The following is a 14156-nucleotide window of genomic DNA, read 5'->3' on the forward strand; positions in this document are numbered from 1 at the left end:
GTCAACAACTCTCCCTGCAATAGTGTCGTCTCTGCCTCTCTATTTCAATGCAAAAGAAGGAATTTTTTTTAAAAAAAATTAACAACTACCAGAAATTTCATAACTTCCCGTAGAAAACAAAGTTTTGGTACATATCGGAGATTTCAAAATTTCCGATATAAATTCCCATGATATATATACCAGAAATTTCGGTACAAAACCAATTTTTTATAACTATCAAAAATTACGAAATTTCTGATATATTCAATGAGATTTTGTACCGGAAATATTGAAATTTCCAGTAAATATTTCATGAAAATACCGGAAACTTTAAAATTTCCGATACAAAATACCAAAACTTTTGAAAAATTCGGTATAATTACTCACTATTTTTGAAATTCCGATACTTGTTCCAAATTTCCGATATTGCCTCAACAATTTCAAATTTGTGCGTCTTAAATTTCAAAAAAAAATTGAAATAATTTTACAAGGACAGTGCCATCTTTTTATACTCGATGGAGAATATTAGATCTAAGTGGAGGATGGAGAATATTAGATCTAAGTGGAGGATGTCAAGTTAAACGTTGGTCATTAAGAGCTAACAACTTTAACTCTTTATAAGATAATAACCCCTCAATACAATTGTTCACAGAAGCATAATAAAAATCAACATTGACAGCATCATATGTTAAGGAAAGATGAATAACTAGTCTTGGAACCATAATAACATTTTTGATAGTTTCCCTAGTTATCATAAATGTAAAGCTCCCAAGTTTAATTCCAAGGTTTGATGTATAAAACAAGATAGACTTCTCAATTGTCCCCATTCTTGCATAACTATTACTTAATGGCATTCAGATCACCAATAATAGATTGGACGATGACTCCTCTTCATCGTCATCTCGTACTGCAACATTCAGATCCCTAATAATAGATGAAGAAAATGTTGGTTGAAATCACAAATTCCTTCTTCCGTTGCTGATGATAGCTCATCAACACTGTCACCTTGCTGCAACTGTCGTGGTTTGTGGTTTGTGGTTTGTAATGTAATGAATAAAAAACTGTATTTTCTTTGTATTTAGAGATAAAGTTTACTATATTTGTGAATAGTGGTGTCAACAAATTGTGTCAAAATAACAAATAGTGAAATAAATTAATAGATTAAAATAATACTGTGTTTGTTAACAGTTTCAAATAGAAGGAGGATGCACAAGATTCACATTTTCCATTGGTTGTGAAGTGTGAACATACTACATCATCATCAACGATGGTTTTATTACATTACAGCCGTGACAGCAGAACTAGAATGCTTCCTAAGAAAATGTTTGTGTCATCTTCTATTCAACAAAATTTCCTAAACATATTGAGATTAGTCCATAACATGTTCCACAGAACCAAGTTTGATTCATATTCTATGTTCATCTGGAGGACTTGAACAAGTTATTTGCCAATGAGCTTAAAGTAAGCATACAAACCCGATCCGGTGAAACCGAGAATTTGTCCAACTACATTCCACTGAAATCAAATCAACACATATTCTATAATCAGTAAACAAGAATCAAATGGGAACACCAAAACAGTCAGTAGAAGAGCAGAGTACTCACAAAATCAAATGGTAGCCCGCCAAAAATTATCCAACCAAAGCCGATTGTAAATAGATCCTAAACATCAATGCAGAATAATCATTAGAGTTCAAGCAATTATGACATCAAATTCAAAACATAAAATTATCAAAATCCTCTCTTATGTAAATCGTAGGTATATTTAAGCATGGTAAAACAAATGGCAGGGAACGAACCTTCATATTACCGCAAATTGTTTGTGTTAGAGCGGAATTAAGAGTTGTGTTGAGAAATATACAGTAGTTCAAGAAGAACGCCAATATGCATGAAAAAAGCAAAATAACCTGCCCAAGAAAAAAGGAACAGAAAATTCATACTAATCACTAAACCGATAATAGGAGAGGTTTACGGTTATGAATTATGAGGTTCAACCCAATGAGGCTGCAGTATATTTGCTTTAAGCTTCTCGAGATTTCATTTTTCTGACCAATTATCAATGATGATCTAATTACTAATACTACTACTACTACTTGTCGAACAAGAATAGCTATAAAGAGAACTTACGAGAAAGCCAGGTGAGAAGAGATAAGGAAAATCGATTGTCGTCTTCAAGTCACCACGAATATACGTCCAGACGAGTAAAACTGGCCCACAAAGGATACCTATAATACGGTGGACAAGTATTTCGGGTCAAAAACCCTATCACACTAAAACAAGGTAATAAAGTTTAATAGGCCATAATACAATCTATCAGCTTACCGTTGCACCACATAAGGCCAAAGCTATTAAGACCGCTAGTTTTTCCTGAGAAAAATACATAAAGCCAAATAAATGAGATAGTCAAGATTTACAGGGAAACAAGGTATAAACTTTCCGCTTTATATGAGAGTGTGAGAGTACGAATGTTACCGATGCGGGCTATGGTAGCAAGATATATTGCTGTAGTAATGTTTGCCATGAAAACAACGGCATAACCATAACCATCAAAAGATAAGTCCCGTGCTCCCGCAACAAATGCGCCAAAGATAATCAAGCCAACACTGATAACAGCCTTATAAATTTCAGTTAAATGAATGAATCAGGGGGATGCTTATTCAAAAATAAAAACAATTAGAACTTTAACTTCACCAAGTTGTAAATGCAACGGGGGAAATAAATAACACAAAGAATGGTGAACTAGTTATGTTATTCATGACAAGTTTCCGATGTCAAAGTGTAAATCTCGTCAACCTTGTGGGAATTACGCATGATACTTTTTACTCGTTTACGCGATTTCGCAACAAAAATGACCGAGAAAGGAAGAAATTTCTCAGTAACTCTAATTAGAGGAAGAATTTTTTTTACCTGAAAACGACGGATTGCGTATACCTCTGCCCCACCAAAACAAACTCTGCAAACATTGTAAATACAACTGTTGTCCTCCTCAAAGTCGTATACATTGGAACATTTACTCCCCGAACAGCCTCCATGGTGACTAGCTAAGGAGAAGTACAAGGATAAATAAAAATTAGTTAAAAAGGGAAAAAAAAATTTAAGAACTTGTCCTCGGGGAGAAGGTGGAGGAAAGACTTATACCATGTAAAGTAAATATGCCGCGGCCAAAGGAAAAGTGTGCTTCAAAGTTTTGAGTGATACAAATTTTGTGGAAGTATCTGATATAAGTAAGGATTCACTTGCTGTAAAACTAATTACTCTCCCGCGCCTCAATATATAAAGAAAAAAAGACGAACTAGCCATCTGCAGCAAAAATAAGCATAGAAGCATGTTTTAAAACATGATAGATAAAATGGATTTTCACAACAATAAGTTGCTAATTTTTAAGGTCTCGGTAATCCGTAGTAATGATAACACTAAGCATCCTAAGCTTTTATATTCAATATAATCCGTAGTAAATATGTTTCGCAAGGTATGTCTTAAATTTCATGTAACACCGACACTTCAGATTGAAGGCGTGTCCGTACCAGAGTCTACACCGACACTTCAGATTGAAGGCGTGTCTGTACCAGAGTCTACACCAACACATGTGGTGTGATCAGTTACATCTTTGTGAAGCATCATAAATTGTAATGACCAAATATTACACAGAACATATCAAACAATTCATCAACTCCAATAACATATAACATATAATCAAGAACTAAACATTGGATATAAAACAGGAAAACAGAAAGAACAGCGAAATAACAAACCTGAAGAAGTGTGATAACATTTGCACATGGAAAGTTATAAGAAGAAAGAGCTGCTTTATTGAACATCACCAATAGAACTACAATAACAAAAAAAAACATTATTTTAAGCCATGGAAGAACAAAATGAAGCATCAAAATTCAAAATTCAAATTCAAAATTCAATTTTCTGTTAACGATTAGTTACCAGCGCAGGACATGTACGAGATGGCAGCGTAAGCACCACGTTTGGTCATGGCGGAGCCTTTGAAAAGCTTGTCGTCGGGTTGAGTTTTGGGAGGATCCGACAAAGGAATCATGGTATTCTCCGAGGAAATCGACGGTTTCAAAGACATGATAATTTAAGATGAGAAAACGGTTTGTTTTACGATTGAAAAATTGAAATTGAAGAGGAAGATAAAAAGGGGGTTCTGTGGGTTATAGGAGAATTGAGAAATGGAAGAGGTTTGAGAGACGGCAATGGATGAATGAGAACTCCGAAATTGACCCTGACTGACTTTGTCAACTCTGTCTTCTCGGACCTCCGACTACACCACCACCACTAGTACTACAACTTTACTTCTTGTCTTGTTTCTTCAAAACAAGTATTATAAAATATTGAAATCAATTTCTTTTCTTTTTTTATTTATAGTTTAATTCTAATTCACCATAAGTGTAAAAAACATTACAAATATATTTAATTAATATTAAATTATATAAATTACCCAAAATTTATAGACTAATTTAATGGATACGTTAATTTAGTATAAAAATAATTTACCTTATAAATCTTCTCTTTTATTCAACACTAATTCACAATATATTAGAAAAAACTATTTAAAATAAAGGTATTCCTAACTAGTGCGTTTTTTAAAAATAAAAGTATTACTAAATTGTGGATTGAATATATAAACAAATAAAAAAATGGGGTGACAAATGATATATTTTTATTAGATGAGTATAATAAATTTTAAATAAATTAAAGAATTTAAAAATAAAAGTTTATTTTAAAAATAATATAATATTTTGACTTTAAGAAAAAAATTGATTGCACAACTTTTGTAACAAATATTCTACATTTGACTTTTTATTTTAGAATCTAATAAATGATCCTCTTGAAAATATAATAATAAAATAGTGTCGATAAAATGTCAGTTTGTTTTAGTTTTAAAAAAAATTATATTTTTAAAAATGAATTCTATTAAAATATTATATATATATTTTTTTAAGTTTGAATAATAAATGATAACTTTGAAAAAATAAATTAAAAATAAAAATACACAATAAAAATTCAAATTGAATGATCGATTAATTCTAATTAATTATGTCGATCATTTTGACTAAAAAATAAAAATAAAAGGATAAAAAATGAATAAAAATCAAACACAAAAGTGCTTTAAAAATTAAAATGATTGCACCAAAGTGATCGGTGTGAAATGAACTTCTCATAAACATACAGATTTTAGTCAAATTTTAAAATAAAAAATGCTCGGTTAAAATGCTCAGATGGATCAAAATGTGACTGAAAAAGTAGCCGAAAAAATAAAACAAACACATCAGTTTAAATTACGTGAAATGTATATTAATAAAATTGATGTCGGCATGCTCAATTTTGAAAATTTTCGTCCGCTAATTTGACACATTTGAAAATTAATTCAATCGGTCTGTCTGTAGAATTGAAAACTTATTTCGACTGGCAGTTTAGGCATTATGCAGCCTGAGATGCATGTTATGCTATCCAGGTGATGCAAATGATGTGATGAATGTATTGATTTGCGATTCGGGGTCAAAATTGGTGTGTGACACAAATGAAGTGTGTGAGGAATGTGTGCAGGCAAAGCAACACAAGAACAACTTCAGCGAGGATGCATGAAGCAAGTCGAAGGCAATTCTTGAAATCATATACTCTGATGTATGTGTTCTTATCCAGGTGGATTCAATTGGAGGTAACAAATACTTTGTCACATTCATAGATGATTTCAGTTAAAACTATGGACTTACCTGATCAAGAAAAAAATTAAAGTGATTGAGGTATTTGCCAAGTTTAAATCTATGGTTGAAAGACAAAGTGATCGAAAGCTCAAGATTCTGAGGATTGTTGGTGGTGGAGAATACGTGTCGAAAGATTTCGATGGATTACGTGAGAAAGAAGGGATTGTGCACGAGGTGGTGCCACCCTACACTCCACAACAGGATGGAATTGCGGAAAGGAATAATATAACCATCTTGAATATGGTGAGAAGTATGCTGAAAGACAAACATACACCCAAAGAATTATGGGAAGAAGTTGTGTCTACTACAACATACATCGTGAACAGATGTCCGACGAAGAAGCTAGAAGAAATCACGCTAGAAGAATGTTGGTTTGGTGTAAACCCTAGCTTGATTCATCTGAAAGTATTTAGATCTATAGCACATAGACATGCATCTGATCAGTTGAGAAGAAAACTTGATGATAAGTCGAGTCAAATGATTCTAATATGATATCATTCAACTGGAGGATATAAATTGTTCGGCACAGTGAATAAGCAGTAGTGATCAGCAGGGGTGTGATCATATATGAGCTTAAGGAATGGAATTAGACTAAAAATGTAAAGAAGGATTCAGTGAGAATCTTATATGAAGAACCATCAAGTGAAGTCGAAAGAGAAGTTTGAGATAAAGAAGTCTGAGGTCAAGCAAGCACAAGAAAACCTTAAAGAACAAGATACATGCCTGCAGGATTGCAAGAATGTGTGATTACATTAGATGATATGGTCGATGATAAAGATGAGTTGGTACACTATGTTTTCTATGTAGATGTTGAACCAGTCAATGCAGTTGAGGCATTGAAGGATTCGAACTGGATTAAAGCAATGAATGAGGAATGGAAGTCCATCGAAGTCAATAGCACTTGGTCACTTGTCGAATTACTTAAATGCAATAAGGAAATCGATTTGAAGTGGGTATATAAGATGAAGTTGAATTCCAAAGGAGAAGTAACTCAACACAAGGCAAGACTTGTCGCGAAAGGATTTCTTCGAAAAGAAGGAATCGACTTCGACGAAGTTTTTGCACCTGTTGCTAGGATCAAAGCAACCAGGTTGGTTGTCAGTCTAGCAAACATGAACAACTATCACATATGTCAAATGGATGTGAAATGTGCATTCCAGAATGACCCCTTAGGTGAAGAAGTTTATGTTTCACAACTCTTTGGATTTGTGAAGCAAGGCGAAGAAAGCAAGGTATATAGGTTGCATAAAGCTTTGTATGGACTTAAGCAAACTCCAATAGCTTGGAATAAGAAGATAGATATATTTCTAAGTGCACAACTGAGCATTGAGTATATTTAAGCAATAGTGAATTTCTTATACTATATCTCTATGTTGATGACCTGTTCATAACAGGAAGTTGCAAGAAGGAGATTGAAGACTTAAAAGTTGGCTTAAGTAAGGAGTTTGAAATGTTAGACTTGGAAAATCTCTCATACTTCCTTGGTATCAAAATCTACAAGAGTATTAGAGGCTTGATGATGCACCAAAGAAGATATGCAGGCGAAACACTCAAGAGATTTGAGATGCAAGATTGCAACCCAACTTCAGCTCGATCTAACACAGTACAGAAGACTCATTAGATCACTTCGATACATGTGTCAGACAAGGCTTGACTTGGATTATTGTGTAGGTATGGTGAGCAAATCCATGCACAAGCCAAAAGTATCACACCTCGCAACGACGAAAAGGATACTAAGGTATCTCAAAAGAATTCCCGACTATGGTATTTTGTTTCTTGTAGACGGTGAAGGAAAAGAATGCAAGTTAGTGGGATATACCGACTCAAGATGGTGTAGTGATGTTGAAGATAGAAAATTCACAACTGGCTATGTGTTTATGCTAGATGGTGTACCAGTTGCTTGGAGTTCAAGAAAGGGACCAGTAATTGCATTGTCTTCATGTGAAGCAGCATGGATGGTGAATTTGGTCGAAGAGATTACAACGAAGGATCATGGAGCAATCGACAACATGACTGCTATCCATCTGGCGAAGAATCCGATAGCACATGGAAGAAGCAAACACATTGAAATGAGGTTCCATTATCTTCGAGAGCAAGTGGCAGATGAGAAGCTAAAGTTGGAACATTGCAGAACTGAGAATAAGATTGCAAACATCATGACGAAAGGAGTGCAGGTCGAAGTGTTCAAGAAATTAAGGGCTATGATGAACGTAGATAGCTTATACACAATGAATTAGGTGATATGTTCATTTACAATTTCTTGTGTCGAAGCAGGTTGCTAGACAGAGACAAGGAAATGTTGAAACATTTATGCCGAAATGTCGAAGTATGTTGCTCGACAGAGATTTTGACTTATGTTTATTTTGTAATTTTAGCTGAATTAGGTTAGTTGTAGTTTTGCTTAGTGAGCAAGCAAACTCAACTTAAAAATAGGGAGTAACCCTTATCATTGATTGTAACACAAGAGAGAATGCAGTTGCATATTTAAATAAAAAACTTTAGTTTGAAGTGCATAGAGAAACTCTGCATAAATATTTATCTTCTTCCCCTTTTCTCCAAAATCCTAATTATTTTTCTTCTCCAATTCATCTTTTTGTTCCTCTTTCATTATCAATTATGCATCAAAATTCTCTATAGATTTTGGTGAAATTTCAAACTCTATCTTGAAAATATAGGGTTATAGGGTTGCCTTTGTATAGATGAAAGAATAACTGTTGAGCTGCTTTGTCAGGGAATTTGTTTGTTAGAATGGTGCATTATATTTTCATACTCTAACCATTTTTTTAATGAAGTTTCACTGGCATAGTGGTATACAGTTCATTATGACTTTGCTCGATTAGTTTTTTCTTCTTTTTCTCTCTTTTATTTGCAATCTATGACGATATAATATTTTTAGTTAAAGAGAGTGCATTTAACTTAGCTTGATACTAAATTGTCTACGATGTAGGGGGAAAGTGTTTCGTTCATCGAGTGTTGAAATTGTCTATTCAATTTATTTTCTTATTTTGAATCAGAGGAAGAGGTGGGAGTGAACTTTTCAATTAATTTAATTATATTAATTCCTAAATTATATATATTGCTGCTACAAAGTTTTTAAATACACAATGGTGCATTTTTCACGATTAAAGGTAGAGAAAAAGAGAGTAACCTCTCAAGTCAAGGGTATCTTAGACTTTATCAAATTTATTTATTCATATTTTTTTTTTATATTTCATTTTCTTTATATTACTTGAAGTTTTTATTGTTGAAGTTCTGTTAAATAGCTTATATTTAATGTTCATCCTGTTGATGAATGTTTTAATGTTTAACTAACTGTAAAACTAACTTATTAAGTTAAAGTTATTCATTTGCATAATCTATAGTTAGCATATAAAGTCATATGTACTTTAGACACAGTTCTAAACCCATATTTTTTTATAGTTAGCATATAATGTCATATGTACTTTAGACACAATTATTTTTTAGATTTTAGTTTATAGTTTATTATTTCTTTAAGAGAACATTTTTTAAACTAAAAATATAAAGGGTGAATATATTTTATTATTTTATTATTGTAATTTGAGTGAATTTCAATTTATCTTTATAAAATATTTTTTTTCTTAGTAATTTTTAGATTATTTTATTTAGATGATGTATTAATTCTGAATTGTTTTATCGACTGACTTGACAATTCATTGTATTTTATTTAATTATTTAATTGTTTTTTTAAATGCACCTGATTTTTTATTCTTTTTATATTATCACCTTTTAATTGTTTTTTTTATAAAAATAACGTGTATTTAAGTCAAATAATATTACAATTTTTTTTTGAAAAGAAAACATAACGTAAAAGACTGAGCTTAAACAACTAAATCATGATTTGTTTAAATTCAAATTTGTGGTCAAATCTGCCGAAAACTGGTATCACGAACCGGCTCGAAACATACCGGACTTTGTATTTTACCAACTCTAATTGTGATAGAGACAATTTCATAAAAAATAAAGAAAATAAGATTTAAATTGTATTAAAGTTTTAAAACTGTTTCAGATTTGTTTAAAATAAAAATATATTTAAAAAAGTGACGAAGGTAAAGATATAGAAAAGAGAATACAAATTCATCCTATAATTTAGAATTACGTGCAATTCTCCCACACTTGAGGAGATTTTCATTATTATGATCTAACTGATTATAAATTTACTAAAATATTTTAAAGTCTGTTGAGGATGAAGGAGTGCACAGGGTAAAGGCTGAACTTCATAGAGTGAATTTTTCTACATTAAACACCGACATGGTTGGAAAACATTGTTGAACAGTTGTTCTATGTTACTGAATTATGCTCACTATATTTTTCGGATGACGTTTCTAAGTTTAGTACTGCACATTGGGGGAATGGGAAGTATCTAGTAGCTCATCAATGGTCAATGTTCTATGTTAAAGTCGAATCACATTAGAGTCTAGAATCAACGTATCATATATATATATATATATATATATATATATATATATATATATATATATATATATATATATATATATATATATATATATATATATATATAATTAAAATTTATATTGCAAACTTTTTTAATCCTTCCATGGTCTTTTAACAAAAATATTTCCGCTATAGCACGACCTCTATTTTTATGTTATAAATTCATGAACATTTGTATGTTACAAAATGATAAATAAATCGGAATGGAGTAAATACTAATAAATGTAATGAAAATAGTCTTGTATAGAAAGATTTACTTACATTTAAAACATTTATAAAGAGTTAAGAACATTAACTCAACAAAATGACAAAAGAGAACAAAGTGTCACATAGACAAATGTGGTGGTCCCAAGCATTATGTAACTTGTCACCTCCATACATCTCTCGTCAGTGACGACACCGGCTCCTGAACCGGGTCTGAGGGTGTGGGTGTATCAGAGCAATATCTCTGACAGGCGGTCGGCCTTCGGTCGGGCTCACTATTGCTCTCGTTTTGGTTGATGCATGCATTTGAATTTTTGAATTCGAAGAGAAGCAACACTTCGTGAAATGTTGCTAAGGAATGAAAATAGGCAATACTTGGAAACAATGCAACTTTCAGTTAAAAGGTGTTGTTTCATCAAGGGTCGCAACCTTGTGAAACAACACATGTATGACCTATAAATACATCACTATGAATTCAAAAAAACACCACAAAAACTGAATATCCTCTTGAACAAATTCCAAACACTCTTCGCTACAAATCGAGTTTTCGTTGGTCTTGCGGAAATTTGATATAAGGCTGAATTATCATATGTATTCCTGCTTCCAACTAAGACATAAAGAGAGTGCTTGAAATACTTTTAAGGAAAGTGACTTCATTCACGATTCAGTCTTGGATCCATTCAATTTTACCGATTCTTCTAACATTTTCTTCATCATATGCAATGTGTTGGATAACAATTCAACGTATTTATCTATTTGGATAAATCTTTCTTAGAGAAGTTGTTCGACTTTAGCCTTAATATGAAGCATCAACTTATAATTGATTCTTCTTAGAGGTTGTTTGTGTGGATTATATCTTTCCTTAATTTCTAGATTATGTTAGACATATATATTCAAATCAGGCTTCTCATAATGATCCCATTTAAAAAGTCTCAATTACGCTTGATTAATTCTACTAACTAGTTTAGTTTGTCATTTCCTAATAATCTAGTTGTTCATACTCAATCAAGTCCTAGTGGATAGTCCAATAGGAATAAGCTTATATGATCTGAGACTTGATTTATGTCCCAACGGAAAAAGATGATCCATGAAGTAATAAAAGCCTAATCGAAGTATATGTATGTCTAAAAATGATGTATGAATGGTGTCGTTAGGAGATAAATACCTATCATTTAGTAGAAGATTCTAGGACCTAATAGATAGAACCGGATATGCTCTAAAGAAAACGTAATTCAAGCATAAAAGTGGGAGAAAAAAGGATAATAAAATAACAGAAGGAAACATATTTCAACACATGGCAATATGAACAATTCAGATGAAGACGAAAGAGTGAGAAACCCTATAATATCTCCTATAAAAACAGGGGCTATAGACATCACACAAGTTACACTCAAAAATTCTCTTTACAATTGTATACCTCTCATCTGATACGATCATTGACTAGGGCGTCAGAATGTGTGCAGGTACAATTGTATACCTCTCTTATCATAATGCCTAAAAGGTGAATCATAGTATGTTCTTATAGACGTCCAATACATGTCATTCAGTGAAGAAACTTCCTTATAAGAGGAAACACTAGTGATCTTACCCATCCTAGGTTTTTTTTACAAGTCTTTAAGTTGAATTATACAAAAGTTGGTAGTTTCCTTTTAATAGGTGATTCACTTGCCTGATCCCAAAAATCTTCAACTAAATATTCTTGAGATTCTTATTCTTATAGTTCATCTCACTTTTGTTTCCTAAAAACATAATATCGAATACTCTGGCCCCTTCTCGTAATGTTTATAGACAACCAAGTAGGTTCCCTACCTTTCGAGATGGATTTTTCATTAACAACTCATCAAAAGGTCAAAGGTTAACCTGGTTCTTTAATTGGAATATTTCATTAATAATTTGATAAGCTTCCAACACACCTTCTTAATGTTCATTAGGAACCATTATGGGACTTGAATGAGGAAAATATAACAATGTCTCAATCATATTGACTTCAATTGAAAAATGATTTTTTTTAATTAACTTTCACAGTCTCCACCTTGCCTCCTACCCAAAACACAAGCCTTTTGTGTAGTGTTGAAAGCATCCATTCATTGATATGAATTCAATCATTTCTCAATATAATATAATAAGACAGTTTTCTATCTATCACAGAAAAAAACACTACACGACCTATGAGGACACCAAGTTCATTAGATGTTACCTCATGAAGTTTTCCATATGCAAGTTAATCAGGATAAGATCATTCAAGTTTTTATCTAACTTCTTCAAAGTTATAAGTGGCACAACATTGAGGACAACACTTTCATAAACAGATAATTGGATAAACATGTTACTATTGGTTAAGGCCTTCGTAAATAAAAGTTTCAAGATTTTTATCACACACACACACACACACACACACACATATATATATATATATATATATGAGAGAGAGAGAGAGAGATTTTATCCCCTCACAATTTTTTTAATCAAAATACATACTGAAACTTGTATCCCTTCACATTTCTCTTTCCTAGTTGTTAGCTAAAATGTCTTATATAAACATATTTACTTCAAGATTCTTAGATTGTGTCTTATTCCCCCATAGCTCAATAGGAATAAAGTTGATAGTTTATATGGTGACGTGGTGGTGTCAATATCTTCATCGAACAACATTTCTAGAAATAACTCTTCACAAAATTTTGGAAACCGAAGTATGGCTTTTTCTTCAAACATATGCAACTGTTGGGTTCCTTCTATTGGTGCTTCCAGTATTTGTAAATCATGATAGAGGATATCAAATAATTTTAAATTTTAATTAGAATCTATAATAGACAAAAAAGTACACGTGTGCATGGTATCCATAAAAGGGTTATGGATACTCATTGCTTTAGTAGGTGTATAACAATTGTGGGGTGGCTAGTGTAATACCCCATTTTTATATAGAATGTTTTACCATATTTTATTTGATTCAATTATGTATTTTGTGTGAATTATGTGTTTCATGTCTGTGCGGTGTCGAGGGATGGTTAAGAAGGATATTGTAGAAATAGTGTAATAATTAAAATGTTAGAGTTTTAGTTATTAATTGAAATATTTGAGTAAAATAGGTGTTAGTGAATTTATTTATTTTGGTTTTATTATTAGAGAGAAAGTAATAAAATTAGAATGACTAAAATAAAATAAAATAGAAAATAAATGGGGGAGGGGCAATATTGGGCTTATGTTGAGTACGTGAGGACAAGATAGGCATTATGGAAAAATATTAAGGTTAAGATGGGGATACCCTAATGAGGGTACTAGGTTTTTAGATAAAAAAAAAGAGAATTGTGAGGGGATACAGGTTACAATATGTGTTTTGAGAGAAAAGTGAAAAGAGGCTTGGGGCTTGGGAGAGGAAAAGTCAAGGATCGATCAAGAATTTTCTATAATCGCAAGTTATGGGGAAATTTTTCATTTATGTGTGCTAAATCTTAAATGAGTAGAGAGGTTCCCTTAACCTCAAATAGGGTTGTTCTTACCTTGATAAATATTGATGAATATATGATGATGGTACTATTTTTATATGCTATGTTTTGATTTGCAATTGTGTGTATTGATATGTGATTGTTGTATTCTTGAGAATTGATGAAAAATTGGGGTTCTAGGGCATGATTTTGGGTGATAAAATCATGAAGAAAATTGTATTTGTGTCGATTTTATTATGTTTGATCCATTGTGATGTTAGAATGTGATTTTGAGAGTTTTTTATGGATTAATTTGGGACTGGTATGAGGTTTGAAGGGTTGGAACTGTTTCTACAATC

At 32.1% G+C, this 14156-nt stretch overlaps 2 protein-coding genes across 2 annotated transcripts; one reads left to right on the forward strand and one right to left on the reverse strand.

Moving 5' to 3' along the window:
• Positions 1–1120: 1120 nt before the first annotated feature.
• Positions 1121–4319, reverse strand: LOC127093587 (UDP-N-acetylglucosamine transporter UGNT1). Its single transcript, XM_051032534.1, has 10 exons — positions 3915–4319; positions 3731–3807; positions 3117–3278; positions 2886–3019; positions 2451–2581; positions 2301–2345; positions 2106–2203; positions 1778–1885; positions 1584–1640; positions 1121–1494 (listed from the first exon to the last, which is right to left on the reverse strand). Exons 1-10 carry the CDS (start codon positions 4060–4062, stop codon positions 1420–1422), a joined length of 1035 nt encoding a protein of 344 aa, XP_050888491.1. The 5' UTR covers positions 4063–4319; the 3' UTR covers positions 1121–1419.
• Positions 4320–6417: 2098 nt separating this feature from the next.
• On the forward strand, positions 6418–7122 carry LOC127093813 (uncharacterized mitochondrial protein AtMg00820-like). The gene is made up of 3 exons (XM_051032715.1): positions 6418–6753; positions 6859–6930; positions 7093–7122. Exons 1-3 carry the CDS (start codon positions 6418–6420, stop codon positions 7120–7122), a joined length of 438 nt encoding a protein of 145 aa, XP_050888672.1.
• The last annotated feature ends 7034 nt before the right edge of the window (positions 7123–14156 follow it).

Source organism: Lathyrus oleraceus, chromosome 6 (genome assembly GCF_024323335.1).
Source record: "Lathyrus oleraceus cultivar Zhongwan6 chromosome 6, CAAS_Psat_ZW6_1.0, whole genome shotgun sequence".
NCBI classification, from domain to species: domain Eukaryota; kingdom Viridiplantae; phylum Streptophyta; class Magnoliopsida; order Fabales; family Fabaceae; genus Lathyrus; species Lathyrus oleraceus.

Coding starts and splice junctions, on each gene's coding strand:
- LOC127093587 (XM_051032534.1), bottom strand. CDS start 4,062: ATGTCTTTGAAACCGTCGATTTCCTCGGAGAATACCATGATTCCTTTG. Junction 3,279..3,730: donor ATGTTATCACACTTCTTCAG/GTTTGTTATTTC, acceptor TTTTTGCTGCAG/ATGGCTAGTTCGTCTTTTTT. Junction 1,886..2,105: donor TCTTCTCACCTGGCTTTCTC/GTAAGTTCTCTT, acceptor TTTCTTGGGCAG/GTTATTTTGCTTTTTTCATG.
- LOC127093813 (XM_051032715.1), top strand. CDS start 6,418: ATGCCTGCAGGATTGCAAGAATGTGTGATTACATTAGATGATATGGTC. Junction 6,754..6,858: donor AAGGAATCGACTTCGACGAA/GTTTTTGCACCT, acceptor TGTGCATTCCAG/AATGACCCCTTAGGTGAAGA. Junction 6,931..7,092: donor AGCAAGGCGAAGAAAGCAAG/GTATATAGGTTG, acceptor TGTTCATAACAG/GAAGTTGCAAGAAGGAGATT.